Here is a 21,808-nt window from a genome sequence, read left to right as displayed (position 1 = left end):
CAAAGAAATAATCAATAAAATGCAAACTAAGCAGTTGTAAAAGCAGCTTCCATAAGAGCACCTAAAGGCAAGTAATCCGTTAACTCTGGAATAAGAGATGGCATGTCCTTACCATGGGAGTAGACAAGAGGAGTTGCAGAATTATGAGACACAAAGGATAGTTACTAATATGACTGGTATGTAAGGTGCCAGCTACATGGCATCTCAGTGACAGACACAAAGGGACTGCAAGTTTGCAAAGCTGTTAGCAGAGGCCAGAGGGTCTAGTTGCACTGTCCCCTGTTATTTTCTGGAATGCATGTGTGCCTGCACGTCTGCATTGCTTAAATCTAGATTTTCCAGATCCTTTTCCTCTGTACTTTGTTGTTGGACTGCATTCTGGTTGTGCTCAGTTGGACTCATTTCAGCCTCTTCTGCTACAGCAGGGAATCTTCCCTGATTTTTTGGCAGTTTTCACCGATTTTTTTTTTTCTTGCACATGTTATGTGCTGGCTTCTGCTGCCTGTTAGTGTTTGTTTTGGTTACCTTTTGTAATATATGACTACAGCTTACACTGTATCACAGTTGGTCTGTACTACAGTTTTCTGAGGTCAGTCTTCTTTACATCCCTTCTGGGGTCTATCTTCTTCACACCCCATGATGTATTTTTCAGGCTGGTTTTTGGCTTGATTCTTTGTGTGGATTTTCTGCACTCTTTGGACCAATATGGCCCTTGTGTTATTTGGAAGATTTATTAGGTAGGTTTAGGGGTGGGTGTGGGTTATTTGGTGAGTTTTTGCAGGCAGGGGAATGTTTGGGGTTTCTTTCCTGCCACTCAAAATTGCAGTTGTGGTTGCCTATCTTTTCTATGGATGTGCATTTTTTGGGTTATATCTTTCTGGTACTCAGTGGGCAGATGCCTCTGAGCTCTGATAGTACTATGAGCCAGCTATGAGCATGACCATGGTTTGCATGGCACTGGGCCCGAACTAACATATCGTGCCTCTCAGCAGGACTTACTAGCTCAGTCTTGGTGCCCTAGCCAACCAGCAGTTATACATTTAGTGTCCACCTTGGAGAGTAGGCAGAGCAAGCTCACATGTCATTGTGATTTACTGCATTCTTCCTTCAGAGTACACAGCTCATGAGTATATGATTTTCCTGGTGGTTGCCTGACCATTCTCCTTTCCAGTGGAGAGAACAGCCAGGCAGTGACTACATGTTTAGCTCAAAACCTGGACTTAAAAACCATGATCTAGGATTTAGCAGATCTATACATGAGGCATTTAAATGTTGTGGTGTACTTTTTCCCTTAACCCCTTTACGTCTGATAATTATCTTTCTGTTTGGAGAAGTTTGCTGTCACTGGTTTCATTTTTGAGGGCATTATTAAAATCTGTGGTAATTTATCAGGTTGCATTTCGACTATATCTATCAATCTTTAATTCTGTGCCTGGAGATGAGATATAGCAAAGGCAGATCTACCTCTGTAGAAACCCTTCACCTTCTCAGACTTCAGTTCCTTGAACATAGACTAGTTCAAACACAGAATATACCAACTGATAACAAGGAGTGGACAGATGATCTTACAGTATTTCTCTGACATGAAGGTTTCAACCTCATCTCTCCTCAGCTGCAATTCTGCATGGAATTTGTTTACTGCTGTTCAAATGTTGATGTAAAGTTTGTTTCAGAAATGAAATGGATGATAATTGCTGGTGGAAGTGGAGTAAACCAGCTTGTTCTGTATGTAGCCTGTGTGTAGACTTTGGAGAACATTATAGAATCATAGAATAGTTAGGGTTGGAAAGGATCTTAAGATCATCTAGTTCCAGCCCCCCTGCCATGGGCAGGGATGCCTCACACTAACCCATGTCACCCAAAAGGCTCTGTCCAACCTCGCCTTGAACACCGCCAGGGATGGAGCATTCACAGCTTTCCTGGGCAGCCCATTCCAGTACCTCGCCACCCTTACAGTAAAGATCTTCCTTCTTATATCCAATCTAAACTTCCCCTGTTAAAGTTTTAACCCATTACCCTGTGTCCTATCGCTACAGCCCCTAATGAAGACTCCCTCCCCAGCATTCTTGCAGTGCTATATTTTAATAGAAAAGGGTATGACTGACTTCCACTTTGCCCGACAGCAAAATAGGGTGCAAGGCACTTAACCAGCATACTTAGTGGCATAAAAATAATTTCTTAGACAGAAACATCTGAGTAGTTTCATTGGAATTAACTTTTAATGGAGTGGAGCTCAGGTGACTTGTTTGGATGTAAATCTGTTGAAACAGTCTCAGATTGCCCTCTCTTTGGTCCTCATTTTGCTTGGATCCCAGCATGTTCCCATGTGAACAACGGTTCACATGGTGTTGTGATACATCCAAATGGAGGACTTAATCCTCTTCTCATTCTGAAATTGTTGATCTCTTGCTGCCTCCAGTATCCATATCCTAGCGTCTGGAATGCTGTTGCCTGTGCTTTTTCTGTCATCATCCTTAGTATAAAGAGACCACATTATAGAGACATTATCATCAGAGTTACTATTTATATATTTTAATTTGCACCCATCCAAGATTTTAACTGTTCTGGCATGGATTCCAAGATTTTTGTTTTTTAGAAGTAGTTCCCTGGCAAAACTGAAGAGGTCCTTAAGGAGTTACAGTGCAGAAATTTGCAAATGATTGAAGACTTGCTCAGATGTTCTCTACAGGGTACCACAGACAGACTTGCCCAATATTTGAATGATGTGTATAGAAAGACAATATATTTAATGTTAGTGATGGCACTTGAATGGTTTTACTCTGTATGGTTGCAAAGTTTTTCATAGAAACATTTTCAAAGTTTATTGAATAAGAAACTTTCTTCTCTCAGAAAGTTTCAACCGTTGTGATGAACGCTTCAGAGCCATGAATTGTGAAAATAGCATTTTTACTATATTGAACATTTCTAAAACATGGCTGTGTGCATTCTAAATACTGAAAAAATTGCAAAATGCAGTCTCAGGAGATTTTTAGTTTTATTTTACTCCATACTCCATTTTTTTTTTTTCTCTTTTAGCACAGATCCCTTCAGCTGACTAAGAACAGTCAAACTGAGGGGATGAAATCTTTAACCCTGCAGTCCTTTGGTTCAGCAAAACTTGTTCACCAGTGGCTTTTTCAGGAACCCATAACTCCTTGACATCCCTAAGGAATGCCCAACCTATAGCTTACAGTTCATATAAAAATCTTGAGGACAGTTTAGCCTGCCTTGTGGGCCATTCTGATTTCCTGCATTCCCAATGGCTGTTCAGATTTGCTGTTCTGATTGAGTGACAGTGGGAGGACCATGTTTTACTGCCATAGAAGCAGTGCTTGAGCAGATTTGGTACAGTTGTTGGATCTTAGATTGTATTTAAATGTACCTTAAATATGAGCAGGAAATAAATGGGATTTAGGGCTATGATCATTGTTAGAAGACAGACTGTGCCATGAAGACTGAAACCTATCTTTGTCAGATAGGATACTGTTAAGGCTCCTTCATAAGAGGGCTTAGGCAACTTAACAGAAGTCTTACTGAGCTTAGTCTGGAATTGTTCTTTACATTTGATTTACCTGTAAACATTTTTTTAGTCATGTTCATAAAACCTTGATTTACAGTATAAATTCTTAATTTGTGTTGCCATTAATGTAAGGGGAAAGATAAGTAAAAGGAAAATCAACACACATAGGAAGAAGCAGATCCAAAGGTATCTTTGCCAAGATGCACCTCTAGGACCTGTACTATGGGAGAGGATTTCTTGCCAGTATGTGAAAACCAGTGTATTAGCAGATGGTGACCTTTGGGAAGTAGTTGTGTGTGCTGGGCACAGAAGGAGCAGGTGGCTCTGGGAAAACCTCAAACAAAATGTACTGAAACAAATTCATAAATATTCAGGGTGCTATAAAGAGTCTAGGTCTGTGAACATTCCTCTTAGGGCAAATGTGGTGTGATGTGTCCCATCCTCTCATTCTACTTTGTTTAATGCCTCCTTGCTGAACATTAGGTATGATGGCGCCATAGTCTGTGGGGTTATGTAGTGTATGAGAGTAAGAAAAGGGGATATTTTGGAAACAGATTATTGGCACAGCTACCCGGTCTGTACAGGGAAGTGAAGAAGGGGCTGTACAGGAAACCAGCTTTGACATTGTTTTAGCTTGTGGGGATTTAATATTTGCTTTGTAGTGGCTGAGTAACTTTTTGAGGTAGACATGGAATGAAGATTGTTTCTGAGGGCGTCATTATTCACAGCTCTCCAGTGATGATAAGAGCATGAGGATCTGCCATGTTGAATTCTCGCTCTGCCTTTTTTTTGTTTGATGATTTTGGACTCCTCTTTTTTCAGCTGATACTGAACTTGGACTTCAAGAGAGCAGACTTTGGCCTCTTCAGGAACCTGCTTAGTAAGGTTCCATGAGATACAGCCCTAGAGGGCAGGGGGGCCCAAGACTCTTGGTTGTTATTCAAGGATCACCTGCTCCAAGCTGAGGAGTGTTGCATCCCAACTAGAAGGAAGTGCAGCAGGAGGGCCAGGAGACCTCCTTGGATGGATAAGGAGCTGCTCAGGAAAATTCAAAGGAAAAAAGAGGCTTATAGAAGGTGGAAGCAGCGACAGGTGGCCTGGGAAGAATAAAGGGATGTTGTCCGGGAACCTAGGGACCAGGTGAGGAAGGCTAAGGCCCAGTTAGAATTGAACTTGGCTAGGGATGTTAAGGATAACAGGAAGGGATTCTATAGGTACGTAGCGAGTAAAAGACAGACTAGGGACAACATAGGCCTCCTTCGGAAGATATCGAGAGAACTGGCTACCCAGGATTTGGAGAAGGCTGAGGTTCTTAATGACTTCTTTGCCTCGGTCTTCACTGGCAAAGGCTCTGACTGCACCCGCCAAGTCTTGGAAGGCGAACGCAGGGACTGTGAGAATGAAGACCCTAGGCCCACTGTAGGAGAGGATCTGGTTCAAGACCATCTTAAGAACCTGAATGTACACAAGTCCATGGGACCTGACGACATCCATCCGCGGGTCCTGAAGGAGCTGGTGAATGAAGTTGCTAAGCCACTGGCCATCATATTTGAAAAATCATGGCAGTCAGGTGAAGTTCCCAACGACTGGAAAAAGGGAAATATAACCCCCATTTTCAAGAAGGGGAAAATGGGTGACCCAGGGAATTACAGACCAGTCAGTCTCTAACTGACTTTGGCAGTGCCTGCCAAAATCTTGGAGCAGATTCTCCTGGAAGAAATACATGAAAGCACATGAAAAACAACAAAGTGGTTGGTGACAGCCAGCATGGCTTCACTAAGGGGAAATCCTGCCTGACCAATTTGGTGGCCTTCTATGATGGGGCTACGAAACTGTTGGACAGAGGCAGAGCAGTTGATGTCATCTACCTGGACTTGTGCAAAGCGTTCGACACTGTCCCACATAACATCCTTGTCTCTAAATGGGAGAGACATCAATTTGATGAATGGACCACTCAGTGGATAAAGAACCGGCTGGATGGCCGCACGCAAAGAGTTGTGGTCAATGGCTCGATGTCTGGCTGGAGACTGATAATGAGTGGTGTCCCTCAGGGATCGGTATTGAGACTGATCTTGTTCAACATCTTTGTTGGTGACATGGACAGTGGGATTGAGTGAGCCCTCAGCAAGTTTGCCAATGACACCAAGCTGTGTGGTTCAGTTGATACGCCGGAGAGAAGGGATGCCATCCAGAGGGACCTTGACACGCTTGTGAGGTGGGCTGATGCCAACCTGATGAAGTTTAACCATGCCAAGTGCAAGGTCCTACACCTGGGTCGGAGCAATCCCAGGCACAGCTACAGGTTGGACAGAGAAGAGATTCAGAGCAGCCCTGCGGAAAAGGACTTGGGGGTGTTGCTCAATGAAAAAATGAACATGAGCCAGCAGTGTGCGCTCGCAGCCCAGAAAGCCAACCGTATCCTGAGCTGCATCAAAAAGAGCGTGACCAGCAGGTCGAAGGACGTGATCCTGCCTCTCTACTCTGCTCTCATGAGACCTCACTTGGAGTATTGTGTGCAGTTCTGGTGTCCTCAACATAAAAAGGACATGGAACTGTTGGAACAAGTCCAGAGGAGGGCCACGAGGATGACCAGGGGACTGGAGCACCTCCTGTATGAAGAGAGGCTGAGAAAGTTGGGGCTGTTCAGCCTGGAGAAGAGAAGGCTGCGTGGAGACCTCATAGCAGCCTTCCAGTATCTGAAGGGGGCCTACAAGGATGCTGGGGATGGACTATTCATCAGGGACTGTAGTGACAGGACAAGGGGTAATGGGTTCAAACTGAAACGGGGGAAGTTTAGATTGGATATAAGGAAGAAATTCTTTACTGCAAGGGTGGTGAGGCACTGGAATGGGTTGCCCAGGGAGGTTGTGAATGCTCCATCCTTGGCAGTGTTCAAGGCCAGGTTGGATGAGGCCTTGGGTGGCATGGTTTATGTGAGGTGTCCCTGGCCATGGCAGGGGGGTTGGAACTAGATGATCTTAAGGTCCTTTCCAACCCTTACTATTCTATGATTCTATGATACATGCTTGTGTTCTTGTAAATGAGTCTGCACTAGTGGTAGGTACCAAAAAACCCAAGAGAATAATCACTCTTTTAGGTGCCATTTATATTTCCCAGGAAAAATTAATCTTGTTTTGCTGATAGGTGGCTTTGTTGCCAAGTACCGAGTATACCTGAAAAAACACAGGCAAGAAAAAGAGCATCATTTTCCATTTTCTCCATCATAAGATTTTACGTAGAGAGTAAGATGGACCCTTTGTCCTTGCTGTTTCAAGCTGACCTCGTGAATAGATTTTTTCAATGCTGTCTTTGGGCCTGTCAAAGATATCTTGCTGGTGTCATGACTCTGAGAAGTTTGTTAAAAATCTGTTGGATCACTTAGTCCTTTCACTGTGGGTCTGTGCAGAATTACTTCTCATGCAGTTTTTTCACTTAAAACTTTTTCATTTGTGGTGATTTATTACTGTTTTATTTCTAATGTTTATGCCACACATTGTTTCCCAAAGGATCAATTTGTCAGGGCAGCCACCACTGAGGGTGCTCTGCATTTGTGAGACTGCTGTGAATTTTGGAGCCAAGAGGGATGCATTATAAACCACTGGCTGCGATTCTGGTGATGAGTTGCTAAAAAGCATCTTTGTAGGAAATGACCACATTTGTGATTCACTCATTAGGGGTTATAGACATTTCCATTTCAAAACTAAATTTCAAGGGTTCCAGTTTGTTGTGGGTTGACTTGGCTGGCTGCCATGTGCCCACCAAGCTGCTCTCTCACTCCCCCTCCTTAGCAGGACAGAGGGAGAATATATGATAAAAAAAAACCCTTGTGGGTCAAGTTTAATGGGGAAAAAAGCAAAGGGTGTGCACAGGAGCAAAGCAGAAAAAAAGATTTATTCTCTACATCCCATCAGCAGGCGATGTCCAGCCACTTCCTAGGAAGCAGGGCCTCAGTACAGAGTGGTTGCCTCAGAAAACAAATACCTTCATAATGAATGCCCTCCTCCCCCTTACCTGTTGATGCCGAGTATGGTGTTTTATGATGTGCAATATCACAGTTCGGATCAGCTATCCTGGCTGTGTCACTTCCCAAGCTCTCGCCCACCCTCAGCCTTCTGGCCTTTGGGTGAGGCTGTGGAGACAGCCTTGATGCTGTGCCAGCACTGCTCAGCCACATGTAAAACACTGGTGTGTTATCAACACCATCATAGCTACAAATGCAAAGCCTAGCGGTAAGGCTGCTGTGAGGAAAGTTAACTCCACCCCAGACAGACCTGGTAAGCAGTTAAGTCGTTCATTATAGTGATATTTACAGCTCCTATACAGAATAGTTTTTTCTACTGTAAATTAGTTTAAAGCAATTAAATTGTATTTTAATCCCTGATTTTGTAGTAACTCATTTTTTTTCTGGGCAAGAGAAGCTTGAATTTTTAAACTATCTAAAACTGGAAATCAGTTGGCAGTTGTTTTTTCACCTCTTCATTCATATCCCTTCTTGATATTGAATAGGGCTTCTTTTGATCCAAATTCTGAATCGCTGATGGCATCTTTATTATTTGATATTTTCTTAAATCTGAGTTTTTTCTTTTTTTTTTTTAAACTTATAATAACTTGTGCATTTAGTGAGCCACATTTCACTGAGTGACCGTGGTCTTCATGAAACATTACATTTCTTTGTGATTTTTATAATTTAAAACTACTTTTTGAAATTGGATAGGAGAATCCAATAATGCACATATTAACTCTGCTAATATTTAAAATACTTTTTAATGATTTCAGAATAGTTGCTCTGAGGGATAACCTTAAACTTACTCCTGTGAAGTGATGTATTAATAGAGTGTGGGAGCCCTTTTTATCTGACTGAAGGATTAAAATAATGTGAAGTTAAAACTGGTTTCCCTTTCTTTACTTCAGTTCCTTTGTAACATGAATAAAGGTCATTTGAAGTTAATAGCCGGTACATTTGGAACTAATAACAGGAAATGATCTTGCTAACAATAGGTGATCTCTCTCAGAGGCTGGGCTGAGCCCATTTGTCATTATAAGAGATGTGTTCCCTTGCTTTTAATTCTGGTAAACTTTAAGCTGTAAGGCTGAACGTTTCCATGTCAGCTGTCTGCATCAGGCCAAATTTGGAATTTTTATGCCAAATACACAGCTGTTTCCAAGGCTGAGACTAGAATAAACTTTTATGCACTTATTTAGGGCTGAGGAGTTGAAGCTTGCTGAGATGGAAGAGTCTTTGTGTTAGGCATGCGTCCTTGGCCATGGAAGTCTGTCCAGATTTGGTAAGGTTTAGTATGGCTTCAAATAAAGGAAGTTCACATATACTCATAAAACCTCTTGCTTAGCACCAGGCAGTCTTGGAATATTATGTCCACCCAGTATGTTTAAGGAAGCCTCTGAGGGTCACTGGGAAGATATAGAGCCATTTGGTAGAAGTAAAGGGAGATGATAGGCAATGGAAAAAGTATATTTGAGAAACATATTTGAAGATAAAGGGATTTAGCAAGAAGCCATGGAGATTTGACTCGATTAGTTTAGAAGCTCAGAGAGAGACAAAATGATACCTGATAATGGTGGTCCAATGGAAGGAAAGGTGCCAAAGGGTTGAACCTGGGGGAGATGAACAGAAAGGCATGGGTCACCAGCCCATGCTTTCCTCAAAAGCTTGAGTGGAAGTGATGTTTCCATAGTCTCAGGGTGGCATGACAAGAATATACTTGTTTGAAATCTGCAGTCATTTGTGTATGAATTTCAGCTAGCTCTGAAGGTGGAACACAGGGAAAATGGTAATTTGTTGCTGCAGTGGTGTCCTGCAGTGTCTCAAGGATTTGTATAATGTGCTTATGTGTGAACTGTACACAATATAACTATATACACTAAAACTGCATTGAAAGAAAAAGTAAAGTTTATGAACATATACATTGAAGATTAGGATGGACAGGACAAACTGTTATAGAGCCTTGTGAAACTTTTCTGATCTAGTGATACTTTTTCCTGTTAATCACCATCATAACATTTGAAATAGGCCTAAGCCAACCTTGAACTACAAGTTTGGTGCATAAACTGGATGTTTGCTTGTTATCAGTTGTTTAAAGAAGAACACTGCTTTTGTACTACTGCTCTCCCATGTGTTGCAAAATCTGGACATGTGTAGTAAATAAAGCAGGGGACATAGGAAGTAAAAGGAAGTTGTTATGGATAAGGTAGCTGAATCCATGCATGGAGACGTGGCTCCCAACACTGTCTTTGCTACAGAGTTTTTTCTGTGGCTCACAAGTGACTGAATATTTTGCAGATTTCATCTTGTTCCTTTATGCTGAAACTGAGATCCTCTAGACTAATTTGCAGAAGTACTGAGTATTTATACAAGTAACTGAAGTCCATAATTAGAACATATTCAAGTGTTAGGAATCTGAGAGCAAACACACTGAGATGCATGTATGTTTTTGGAAATTAAGCTTTTTTCACCTCTGTTAGCAGGTTGTTCTAAAAAGATGAATAATGCCATTCCTACTTTCCAGGGTGCATTATAAAGATTGATTAATGACTGTGATCATAGAATCATAGAATAGTTAGGGTTGGAAAGGACCTTAAGATCATCTAGTTCCAACCCCCCTGCCATTGGCAGGGACACCCCACACTAAACCATGCCACCCAAGGCCTCATCCAACCTGGCCTTGAACACTGCCAAGGTTGGAGCATTCACAACCTCCCTGGGCAACCCATTCCAGTGCCTCACCACCCTTGCAGTAAAGAATTTCTTCCTTATATCCAATCTAAACTTCCCCCGTTTCAGTTTGAACCCATTACCCCTTGTCCTGTCTCTACAGTCCCTGATTAACAGTCCCTCCCCAGCATCCTTGTAGGCCCCCTTCAGATACTGGAAGGCTGCTATGAGGTCTCCACACAGCCTTCTCTTCTCCAGGCTGAACAGCCCCAACTTTCTCAGCCTCTCTTCATACAGGAGGTGCTCCAGTCCCCTGGTCATCCTCGTGGCCCTCCTCTGGACTTGTTCCAACAGTTCCATGTCCTTTTTATGTTGAGGACACCAGAACTGCACACAATACTCCAAGTGAGGTCTCATGAGAGCAGAGTAGAGAGGCAGGATCACCTCTTTCGACCTGCTGGTCACGCTCTTTTTGATGCAGCTCAGGATACAGTTGGCTTTCTGGGCTGCGAGCGCACACTGAAGCTGGCTCATGTTCATTTTTTCATTGAACAACACCCCCAAGTCCTTCTCTGCAGGGCTGCTCTGAATCTCTTCTCTGTCCAACCTGTAGCTGTGCCTGGGATTGCTCCGACCCAGGTGTAGGACCTTGCACTTGGCATGGTTAAACTTCATCAGGTTGGCATCAGCCCACCTCGCAAGCGTGTTGAGGTCCCTCTGGATGGCATCCCTTCCCTCCAGCATATCAACTGAACCACACAGCTTGGTGTCATTGGCAAACTTGCTGAGGGTGCACTCAATCCCACTGTCCATGTCACTGACAAAGATGTTGAACAAGACCAGTCCCAACACTGATCCCTGAGGGACACCACTCGTTACCAGTCTCCAGCCAGGCATCGAGCCATTGACCACAACTCTTTGCGTGTGGCCATCCAGCCAGTTCTTTATCCACTGAGTGGTCCACAGAGCTATGAAAAGTTCTTGAGGAAGCTAATATCCCTGCCTTGATGGTAGGAGTTGAATAGTCTGGTCTGAAAAAGGATACAACCACATATGGAACCATCTCTGCTGTGTACAGAATAAAGCAGGGGGCCTTGCCAAAGCGTAATAGATGAGTACGTGATTAAAGACAATATCCTAATGCATATGTGCAAGAGGGATAAATTTAAGCTTGTACAGTGAGCAGCCAGTCCCTAACTTATGAATGTTTAACTTTGCAATATTCTAAATACTCTTTTAATGCAGCATTTTTAAAATGTGTAACTTATGTTTCAACTGGGGAAAAGACTGGTAGACTTATCATAAAGAGAGGTGAAATACAAAGCTGTGCATTTAGAAAACTTCCAGATTTAGTTATAGCTAATTTTTGTGTGAAAATAAGTGCTTGCTGGATGCGCCATTGGCATTTGTAGTTCTGTGATTGCTACTCTGAGAATGAAATGACTATGGATGGTGATCTTCCCACAGTTGCAGTCCATGTGGAGGTGAACCCATGGCACTCTGGAGGAGACAGTTGCTTGGGTACTGCAGAATTTTGTCCAGTTGCTGCCTATCTTTGTTCGTGGATGAAGGCAGACTTCTCCTTTAAGGGCTGAAAGCCTTTCACAAGTGCTTTATTTACAGTAAAAAAGGATTGCTAGAGGCACATTGTGGAAAATGAAAACAACCCTGTTCTTCTGTATTTTCTATTCTCTAGGTAAAATACAAAAGGGACTTTGAAGAAAGCAAAGGAAGAGGGTTCAGTATTGTGACCGATACGCCAGAGTTACAAAGACTGAAAAGGACTCAGGAACAAATCAGTAATGTATGTGACTGCCACCTAAAGTGATTGTAGATGGAGAAATAGTGTGACTAAGAAAAGGCGTGTTTGTTGGTGTTTCTGATGAAGTCTGTGAGAGTGAAGAATCTGATTTTGGTGACCGATTTGTGTATGTCAGATTTTGAAGTGTGTGTAACCTTATGCCATGGACTTGTACAGCACATTGGCAATGTGTGTTCACCTCTCCAGCTTTCCCCAAGTATGCTCAAAGTATTTTCTATACTAAAATGATTTGACACTTTTATTTTTATAAATTTGCTAGCAAGTAAGAATACTTTTGTAACTATTTGCATGTAAACTATATAATTTATATAAGCGATAAAGTTTTGTCTTTTTTTAGCAGGGGCTGTCAAAATTAGCGTAACTGGCAAAACAGATTTCTAGAAGCAGATAATATTTTGATGCTCAGTTTTAAAAGAAAATACATATTCTGCAAGGTGAGAAAAGAACATCAAATAACAAAACTTAACCATGCGCTTCATTATCTTAAAGTGTGAATGCAGAATGCTTGCAAGAGTGGGTTTTTTAAAATGGGACTTTTCCTGACTTATGTTTTTACTAGAATTTTTATTTATTTTATTTATTTTTATATATTATATATATTTATTTATATATATTTATTTATATATATTATATTTATTTATTTATTTTTATTATAAATTTATTTATATCATATTCCCTTGCAGCATGCTTAACCCACTGCATGATGGAATATTGGGTAATACATAGTGCAAGTTATGATATGTGTGAAATAGGTAGAAGCTAGTGTGAGCTAGCAATGAAACAGAAGCAATATCAGTAGGTTGTCCTGGCTTCCATCCATTCTTCGGCTGCAAGAACTTGTCTCCATAGATTATTTTGTAAACATTTTTTTATCATTCTTTGTAGTAATAAAATAAAATCACGGAATCGGATCCACCCAGTGTAAGTATGATCAGAAGAAAATGATGGAGTTTATTAACTTGGAAGAAAATACTTTTTTCAGGTAGGGATGTTATTGGAAAGGAGAGCAATTGAATAATACTAGTTTATGACAGCAATGGAGATGTATCATTCTTGCTGAAGTATTCATTAGTTAAGATTTTGATGTCCAGAGCTGGTCTTTGAGGTGAAAAATTGCGGCTCATTTCCTATTCCCTTGGCCAGTGGGGAGGACAATTAATTTAAGAGTTATGCAAATGCTCCTATGTATAGATAAGATGAGAACAAGAGCACGTACCTTATGTTAATGATGTGGCTAACTGAAATTTCTGGTTTGTGAGAGAGAAAGATGAATTCTTTGGAGTGGCAAAAAGCATGGCCATTAAGACTTCCATCTGGGATCTGGGAAACTTCAGTAAGTCCTTGTTTTTAATCAGCTGTATTTTTTATTCAGACCAAGAACTTAAATTAGGTCCTCTCATGACCTACATAGCTTCTTCAAGCAAGAGTGATTTTTTTGTGTGGGGTAGTTCTGGAACGCATCAAGGAGATGAAGCGAGCAATGCTCTGATGAATACTTAATCTCCTGCATGGGTCTGCTTTCTGAGAAGTTGAGAGGAGTACCCTACAGCAGGCCTACGATTCAGTTTTGGATATTAGCATGGCCAAGAAATTTAATTAGATCTCCCAAGCCCAGTGTCCGCAAAATCAGAGTATAGAATAGTATGACACAGGTCATTTACATACATTTTCTCTCACTCTTGTTCAAAGCATATTGGGTTTTCTGTTGTGGGAAACGGGGAAAATACAAACAAGCAAGTAGTTTTGTAAAATAGGAAAGAATTTTATTCCCACCTCTATTTTTGATGGGGCACAGGGATTCCTCTTCTAGCAGATCTTCTTGCATATTTTATAATGCTGTCTCTCTCCTGCACCAAATATATCTGCGTGCCTTTTCAGACCCAGAAGTAGATTTTTAAATGTGAAAATTGTTTGTTTTTTGTTTGTCCCCTCTCCCCAGTTTTTTTTCTTGGTGGTTGGATGTACCACTCCTGTCCCTTCATTCCCAACCACCCAGTCTTAACAATATAGATTTGTTCCATCCAGTCCTAACGATGCGGAGTTGTTCCATTCAGTCTTAACAATACAGAGTTGTTTTCTTTTCTTGATGTATGTAGCTGATAGAGATTCCAAGTCGTGGACTCTATTAGAAGTAATTATCTTGAAGGTTAAAATTGAATTTTAAAATGTCCATGATAAAAGAAATTGCATTTCATTTATGCTTGCGCAAAACCAATAATTTGATTTATAGCATTATATCCTAGAAAGATAATTCTACATAGGCTACAACTTGAACCTAATTAGAAAACTCCTGTATTATAGCAATGCATTCCACACAGAGTAGTTTCTGTATTTATCAGATAAACATTATATGTCATGGACTAAGGATCTATTTAAGGTTTCAAGACACTGAAAGGTAAGCACTTTAATAATTCTAAAATAATTTTACTTTTCATATATAGCAAAATGGAAGAATACTAATATATATATATTATTTTTCAGTTTTATTTTGATTTCACCTGGAAGTATTAGAAATTTCTCAAAGAGCCGTATTTGAAACAAAGTTGTAACAACTTCATTGAAAAGGTAAGTGAGCACAGTTAAGTGTTTAGCTATTCTTGATGAAGATAAATAACATCCTAAAACATAAATAACATTATCAGTGTTATTTAGCAGAAATCTTTGTAAAATATTGCCTTTTTGTCCTAAGATAAGTTTTGCAGCATACATGAATATTATTGCCGTGCTCCAACTTTTTGAAGAATGCTATCAGTATAAACCTTGGGAGGAAGAAAGAGTGAGGGGAGTGGAAAGAGAGTGCATTGGGTTTTGGTTGCTGTTTTGCCACCAGCAGTCCTGAACACTAGACCAGATCTGTGGAATTTATTTTGTGCTTCGATGGATGCATCAGGACCAGAATGGATTTTCTTAGAAAATAATGAAATTTATCCCAGTGCCTAAAAGCCTAATTCTACAGATGTACAACATGCTTGTTAGGAAGAACATAAAGCCTCTCCAGGACATGCAGGTTCAGCTTCCCCAAACTACAAGTATTACAGCTTCTTACCATTAAGTTAGCTTAAAAGGTGTAAACCACACATACTAGCATGCTAGTTTAGATTAATGTAGGGGGGGCTGCATACACTAGACAGCTTTTTTGCTGATGAGCTTGCAGGATTTTTAGTACCTTTTGCGTGGCCAAGCAAGCATTTTAATGTTTAAGTAATTTTTACAAATTAATATGTGTGAGAATATTTATAAGTATTATAAAAAGAACATATATTGGTAAGTATTATAGAAGTTTATTAGTATTTTTTCAATTATTCCAAATATAAAATAAAGTATAAAATTTCCATCACTTCTGCTGCAGATGTCACTGTTTCTTGGCACTGAATATGTGCTTAATACACACAAAATCTATATTGTTCACACAGAGAACTGCGCTAATTTTGTTAAAGGACCTTGTAGTGTTTTCTGTCTACTTTGAACTTTGAGAGGATTTTCTTTATGAATGCATAAATTATCAAAATGAAGAAAAGACCATGTAATTTTATAGGCGATTTTGCTAATAAGCTAACTGTAAGCTGATTTTGCAAGGAAAAATTTAAGGTGGCAAAAGGAACAGAATAATTAAAGAAGTTGGAAAAGGTCTATTTATTTATCTATCAATAAATATCATAACACATGGCTAAATGAAGAACTGGGAACTCAGTCTAGTATTTCCTTTGGGGAAATGGAACACTTCCAGCAGTTTGCAGCAATGAGTTGCATCTTACTGCCACTTCACTTTTAGGTCCAGATATATGGCTTGAAGTATGTTTTATCCTATGTGAAATAAGTTGCTCTTTCTTAAATCTGTTTCTGGTAAATGTCTGCTAAGTATAAAGCAAAACAGGTGTCCATACAAATTGATGGAGTGAGAAGCTTTCATTAAGATAAAGGCCAGTGCTTCCATGGTAGAGGTTCTGGCTTTGTTGTATGGTTGGAAGGGTGCATGGAAGCTTTCACAGTGGTTGCCCTTATTACACTGAGAGCCCATGTAAGTATTTCTCACTCCCAAATTCATGCTGTTACGAACTTAAGTCATGTGGGAGCAAGAAGTGGTGCACATCTGTGCCCTTCTTCTCTTTGAGGGCTAGCAAAATGGAGTCATGCAGTTCATTTATATCTATGTGACTTGTTTCCCAGGAGGTTTGGATTGTATACAAAATGACAGCTATAGCTGAAGGTAAATAAAGGAAAATAAGAATACAGATTAAATCGGTTTATAAAGCACATTTCCAAGGTATCCTATTTTGGTGAAAAATTTAGAAAGGACAGTGGGGTTGGTAAAGAAGAGGTCACTGAATCACCCTGGGGGGCTCTGTGTGTGTGTGTGTTCGTCTCTCCCTCATATACCAGGAGCCTGTATTGGATGCAGGGAGAGAGCAAGAGAGCATGAAAATCTTGTAACATTCTCAAAAACATTGTACGTGAATTTGAATGAGAGAGGCTATGTACTCATTGGCTTTAATGAAATATGGAGCATGTTTTTCTTTTTTATTCTTTTAATTTTTTATTTTTTTAAGTATCAAGGGTCACATTCTACCTCCAGTTAAATTTATACAACTCCAGGGGAAGCAGAGGAGGACAGGAATTCCCTCATAATTTGAATTAACTAAACACCTGTTTTCTGGAGAAAGAAACAAATGATAAGGAATTGAATACTACCTCAGACGTGATATTAATATGTCTTCATGTAGCTACTAAAGGAGGAAGCTAACAACTTTTCTTTTGTACTTGAGCACATCTGCACATCTAAAATTAGAAACTGTCCCTAACAGACATTGAGCTATGGCTCCATATTTAGAAGCTATTGAGTCAGTTGTTCAACCTGTTTACTTGCTCAAATATAAAATGGTCTTTTAAATTGCCAAAACAGATTGTAGAGAAAATTGGCAGGAGAAGACGTTAACAAGGCCCAGAGCTCCATTTGTAGGATTCACAGCATACAGCCTGCAGATACTCGTCTCTAAGGGCTTTTTTTCCATTCACTGAATCCAAGTGAAGGAGAAGAATAGCATGTAATGAAACAAGAAAAATTGACAACATCATCAGTATCTACATTTCACAAAACCAACCATGGCACATCAACGAAGAGACTGGTTAAGCGTGTTAAATCATGCACAAAAAGAGCTTATACTGTTCTAGGCAATGGTTTGTTTTATCACTGCTTCTGAAGTGATTCACACTTTATCTCATTGTCTTTATATTCCTCAGCATGACTTTTTGGTTGCTGTTTCTTTTGGAAAATATGCTTCTAATCATATATGATGATGGTGTCTACTAACATAGACAGAATAGCACTTGCTGACTAGGGTATGAAGTGCCAATAGGCATGGAAGGCTTGGTGTGCCATAGTATCTGATAGCCTTCTGCTCCTGTTGGTTCCTCTGAGAGTTTAACATGAGCTACAACTCCAAGAGCTCTTCATTATTTGGTATGCTGCAGGCTTAATTCCACACAATTGCATTTCAGGTATGCTGTATGTAACTCATGATTGAGCATCTACCAATTGCACTCAACACATTTTTTTCTGGCTGGAAACTAGGAGGTTTAATTTGTCATTCCATATCCTAATACAGGCATATCTCTGTGAGAAGGTGAAGTTCCTGCTGTGCTCCTGTGCAGTGAGCATACATGCACAGAGTCATGTCCAACCTTGTCCCTTTCCTGGATTTATTAGAAACTTTCATTTGTATAAATATATGCAAATTGAAATTCTGAGAAGCTCCAGGTCCTTTGACTTTCTAATATTTCTGTGTTGAAGTTTTTGACTTCTCATTTTGAGTAAGCAGAAATAATTCTGCCTTGTATTAAGTGAGCAGCTGGTAATCCTTGAGAATGCATTTCAAACCTCAGTGTGCATTCCACTTAGAAAAGCGTTTTTAATGGTCATCAAAATTTATGCAAAGTTAGAAAAAGACAGTATTAAATTAGCCCCTATGTATATAAATTCTTTATCTACACTTTCAGTAAAAAGTCTTAATTTATTTAATGGCATACTGCTTTGCCCACTTCTTCCTTTCTTTGTTGGTCTTCCTTTCTTAATCCTTGTGATATACATGACAGTAGCTCCCAGTGTGTGGGAAGAAACAGTATTTTTAGACCCTAAGATGACAAGGATACTTTTTGGAATGTCTAATACTCATTGCAATTATTACTTATGAATCTGTCAGTACAGTTGGAATTGAATAATTTAGTTGACTTTATCTCCTGGAAAAGTTGTACTGAGCAGGTGAACTTCCAATTTGCAGCATTAGAAAACTCAGTCACATTAGGTCATATTCTGTGGGGGTAGTAGAACAGATCACAGAATCACAGAATCACAGGGGTTGGAAGGGACCTCAAAAGATCATCTAGTCCAACCCCCCTGCAAGAGCAGGGTAACCTAGAGTACATCACACAGGAACTTGTCCAGCTGGGCCTTGAGTATCTCCAACGTAGGAGACTCCACAACCCCCCTGGGCAACCTGTTCCAGTGTTCCGTCACCCTCACAGTAAAGAAGTTTTTCCTGATGTTCACATGGAACCTCCTATGCTCCAGTTTACACCCATTACCCCTTGTCCTATCACTGGACATCACTGAGAAAAGCCTAGCTCCATCATCCTGACACTCACCCTTTACATATTTGTAAACATTGATGAGGCCACCCCTCAGTCTCCTCTTCTCCAAGCTAAAGAGACCCAGCTCCCTCAGCCTCTCCTCATAAGGGAGATGCTCCACTCCCTTAATCATCTTTGTGGCTCTGCGCTGGACTCTTTCAAGCAATTCCCTGTCCTTCTTGAACTGAGGGGCCCAGAACTGGAACTGGACACAATATTCCAGATGCGGCTTCACCAAGGCAGAGTCGAGGGGGCGGAGAACCTCTCTTGACCTACTGACCACACCCTTTCTAATGCACCCTAGGATGCCATTGGCCTTCTTGGCCACAAGGGCACATTGCTGACTCATGGCCATCCTCCTATCCACCAGGACCCCCAGGTCCCTTTCCCCTTCACTACTTTCCAGCAGGTCAACCCCCAACCTGTACTGGTACATGGGGTTGTTCCCCCCCAGATGCAAGACTCTACACTTGCCCTTGTTGAATTTCATCAAGTTTCTCCCCGCCCAACTCTCCAGCCTGTCCAGATCTCGCTGGATGGCAGCACAGCCTTCTGGTGTGTCAGCCACTCCTCCCAGTTTAGTGTCATCAGCGAACTTGCTGAGGGTACACTCAGTTCCCTCATCCAGGTCGTTGATGAAAATATTAAACAGCACTGATCCCAGCGCCAACCCCTGAGGAACTCCACTAGTCACAGACCTTCAGCTAGATTCTGCCCCATTGACCACAACTCTCTGCCGTCTTCCTTTCAACCAGTTCTTGATCCACCTCACTACCTGATCATCAAGCCCACACTTGTTAGCTTATCTATGAGGATGCTGTAGGAAACAGTATCAAATGCCTTACTGAAATCAAGAAAAACCACATCTACCGCTCTACCATCATCCATCCACCTAGTTACTTCCTCATAGAAGGCTATAAGGTTGGTCAAACATGACTTCCCCTTGGTAAAACCATGTTGGCTACTCTTAATGACCCCCTCATCCTTGATATGTCTAGAGATGGTGTCAAGAATAAGTTGTTCCATCACCTTTCCAGGGATGGAGGTAAGGCTGACCGGTCTATAATTACCCGGGTCCTCCTTCTTGCCCTTCTTATAGACTGGTGTGACATTTGCCATCCTTTGATCCTCAGGCACCTCTCCTGTTTCCCACGACTTGCCAAAGATGATGGAGAGTGGCCTAGCAATGACCTCTGCCAGCTCCCTCAGCACCTGTGGGTGTATTCCATCCGGACCCATCGATTTATGGATGTCCAGATTGCTTAACTGATCCCTAACCCAATCCTCACCTACCAAAGCAAACTCCTCCTTTATCCTGACTCCTTCTGGGGCTATAGGAATCTGGGCCCCCTGGGGAGATTCTGCAGGAGTAAAGACAGAGGCAAAGGTGGCATTCAGCACCTCTGCCTTCTTTATATCCTCTGTCTCCAGGGCACCCAGCTCATTCAGCAGTGGGCCTGTATTGCTTCTTGTGTTAGTTTTATCCGCTATGTATTTGAAGAAGCCCTTTCTATTGTCCTTAACCCAACTTGCAAGATTAAGTTCCAAGGAGGCCTTAGCTGTCCTAATTGCCTCCCTACATCCTCTAACAACTGTCCTATATTCCTCCCAAGTGGCCATCCCCTCCTTCCATAATCCATAGATTCTCTTTTTCCACATGAGTTTGCCCAGCAGTTCCTTGTTTAACCATGCTGGTCTCCTGGCTCCCTTACTTGATTTCCTACCCATTGGGATGCTCTGATCCTGAGCTTGGAAGAAGTGGTCCTTGAATGCTGACCAACTGTCTTGAGCCCCTTTACCACCTAGTACCCTTTCCCATGAGAATTCCCTTAGCAATTGATTGAAGAGGCCAAAGTTGGCCCTTCGGAAATCCAGAATTGTGGCCTTGCTAGGTGTTCTGTTCCTCCCACACAGGATCCTAAACCCCACCATCTCATGGTCACTGCAGCCAAGGTTGCCTTTGACCATCACCACTTCAACCAGACCCTCCTTGTTGGTGAGTACTAGATCCAGCAGTGCTCCTCTCCTAGTTGCTTTGACCACCATTTGCATTAAGAAGTTATCATCAATGCACTGGAGGAACCTCCTAGACTGCGAGTGATTGGCTGTGTGTCTTCCAGCAAATATTAGGGTAGTTAAAATCCCCCATGAGGACCAAGGCATGTAGTTGCGAGGCTGCTTTCAGTTGCCTGTAGAAAGCCTCATCAACTCCTTCGTCCTGATCAGGAGGTCTATAATAGACCCCCACAACTATATCACCCGTACCAGCCTGTCCCTTAATTCGTACCCACAGACTTTCCACTTGCTCCTCATCTGCCCCTGGACAGAACTCAATACATTCTAGTCACTCTCTCACATAAAGGGCAACTCCACCACCTCGCTTTGCTGACCTATCTTTCCTAAAAAGGACATAGCCATCCATGACCACATTCCAGTCATGTGAGCTGTCCCACCATGTCTCTGTAATTGCCCCCAGATCATAACCTTTAGACCTCATGCAGACTTCTAACTCCTCCTGTTTATTCCCCATGCTGCATGCATTGGTGTACAGGCATTTCAGGGAGCGAGCAGAGCACGCTAATGGCACCCTTGGGAGGCAGGGGGCCTTCTGGTCTTCATTAATACTAGAACAATGCCCCACTAGTTCAAACCCAGCTACAACCCCCTCGCACTTTGAATCTAGCCTAAAGCTCTGTGAGTGAGCTCTGCTAACTCTTGCCCTAGTATCCTTTTTCTCCTGCGGGACGCGGTCTAAACAACTATCCTTTCCCTCAAATGAAACAATAGATTGAGAGTCCTCCCTAGTCCTAGATGTTCCTAACACGGTGACATTCTTCATCTGCCCAAGATCAGCTTCCTGATACAGAGTAGAAAAGCATTAGAGTCTATCAGTGACATATTGTAAGACTACTTTTATTGTAACACAGGTGGAAAGATGCATAACTCTTCACTAGAAAGAACAGAAACGATTTACCATTTAGAAGCTGGAAAACAAACCCCTGCCCAAGAGAAGCAACTGCACTTGGAAGAACTGCTAGCATTAAAAATAGAGATTTATAATGGGCGTTAGTGAGTTGTTTGAGCTATTATATCCCATACTGCGCATAATAGCATTAGATGTGTAAATTCAGATAGGCATTTGGGCAAGTTCATTGAAACACTAACCCCAAAT

General features: G+C 41.4%; 1 protein-coding gene across 2 annotated transcripts in view; it reads left to right on the top strand.

Annotated features, from left to right (window-relative positions):
* NEBL (nebulette) overlaps positions 1 to 21,808 on the top strand; it is a gene marked incomplete at its 5' end in the record, with an annotated part of 255,423 nt that overhangs the window by 105,017 nt on the left and 128,598 nt on the right. For both annotated transcript variants that reach the window (XM_080639464.1, XM_080639463.1), the window contains one exon: positions 11,887 to 11,994. In XM_080639464.1, the coding sequence (XP_080495590.1) occupies positions 11,887 to 11,994 (108 nt within the window). The remainder of the gene's footprint in view (positions 1 to 11,886; positions 11,995 to 21,808) is intronic.

This window comes from Psittacula echo, assembly GCF_963264785.1.
Source record: "Psittacula echo genome assembly, chromosome: 2".
Classification (NCBI taxonomy): domain Eukaryota; kingdom Metazoa; phylum Chordata; class Aves; order Psittaciformes; family Psittacidae; genus Psittacula; species Psittacula echo.
This window is presented reverse-complemented; position numbering and strand designations above follow the sequence as displayed.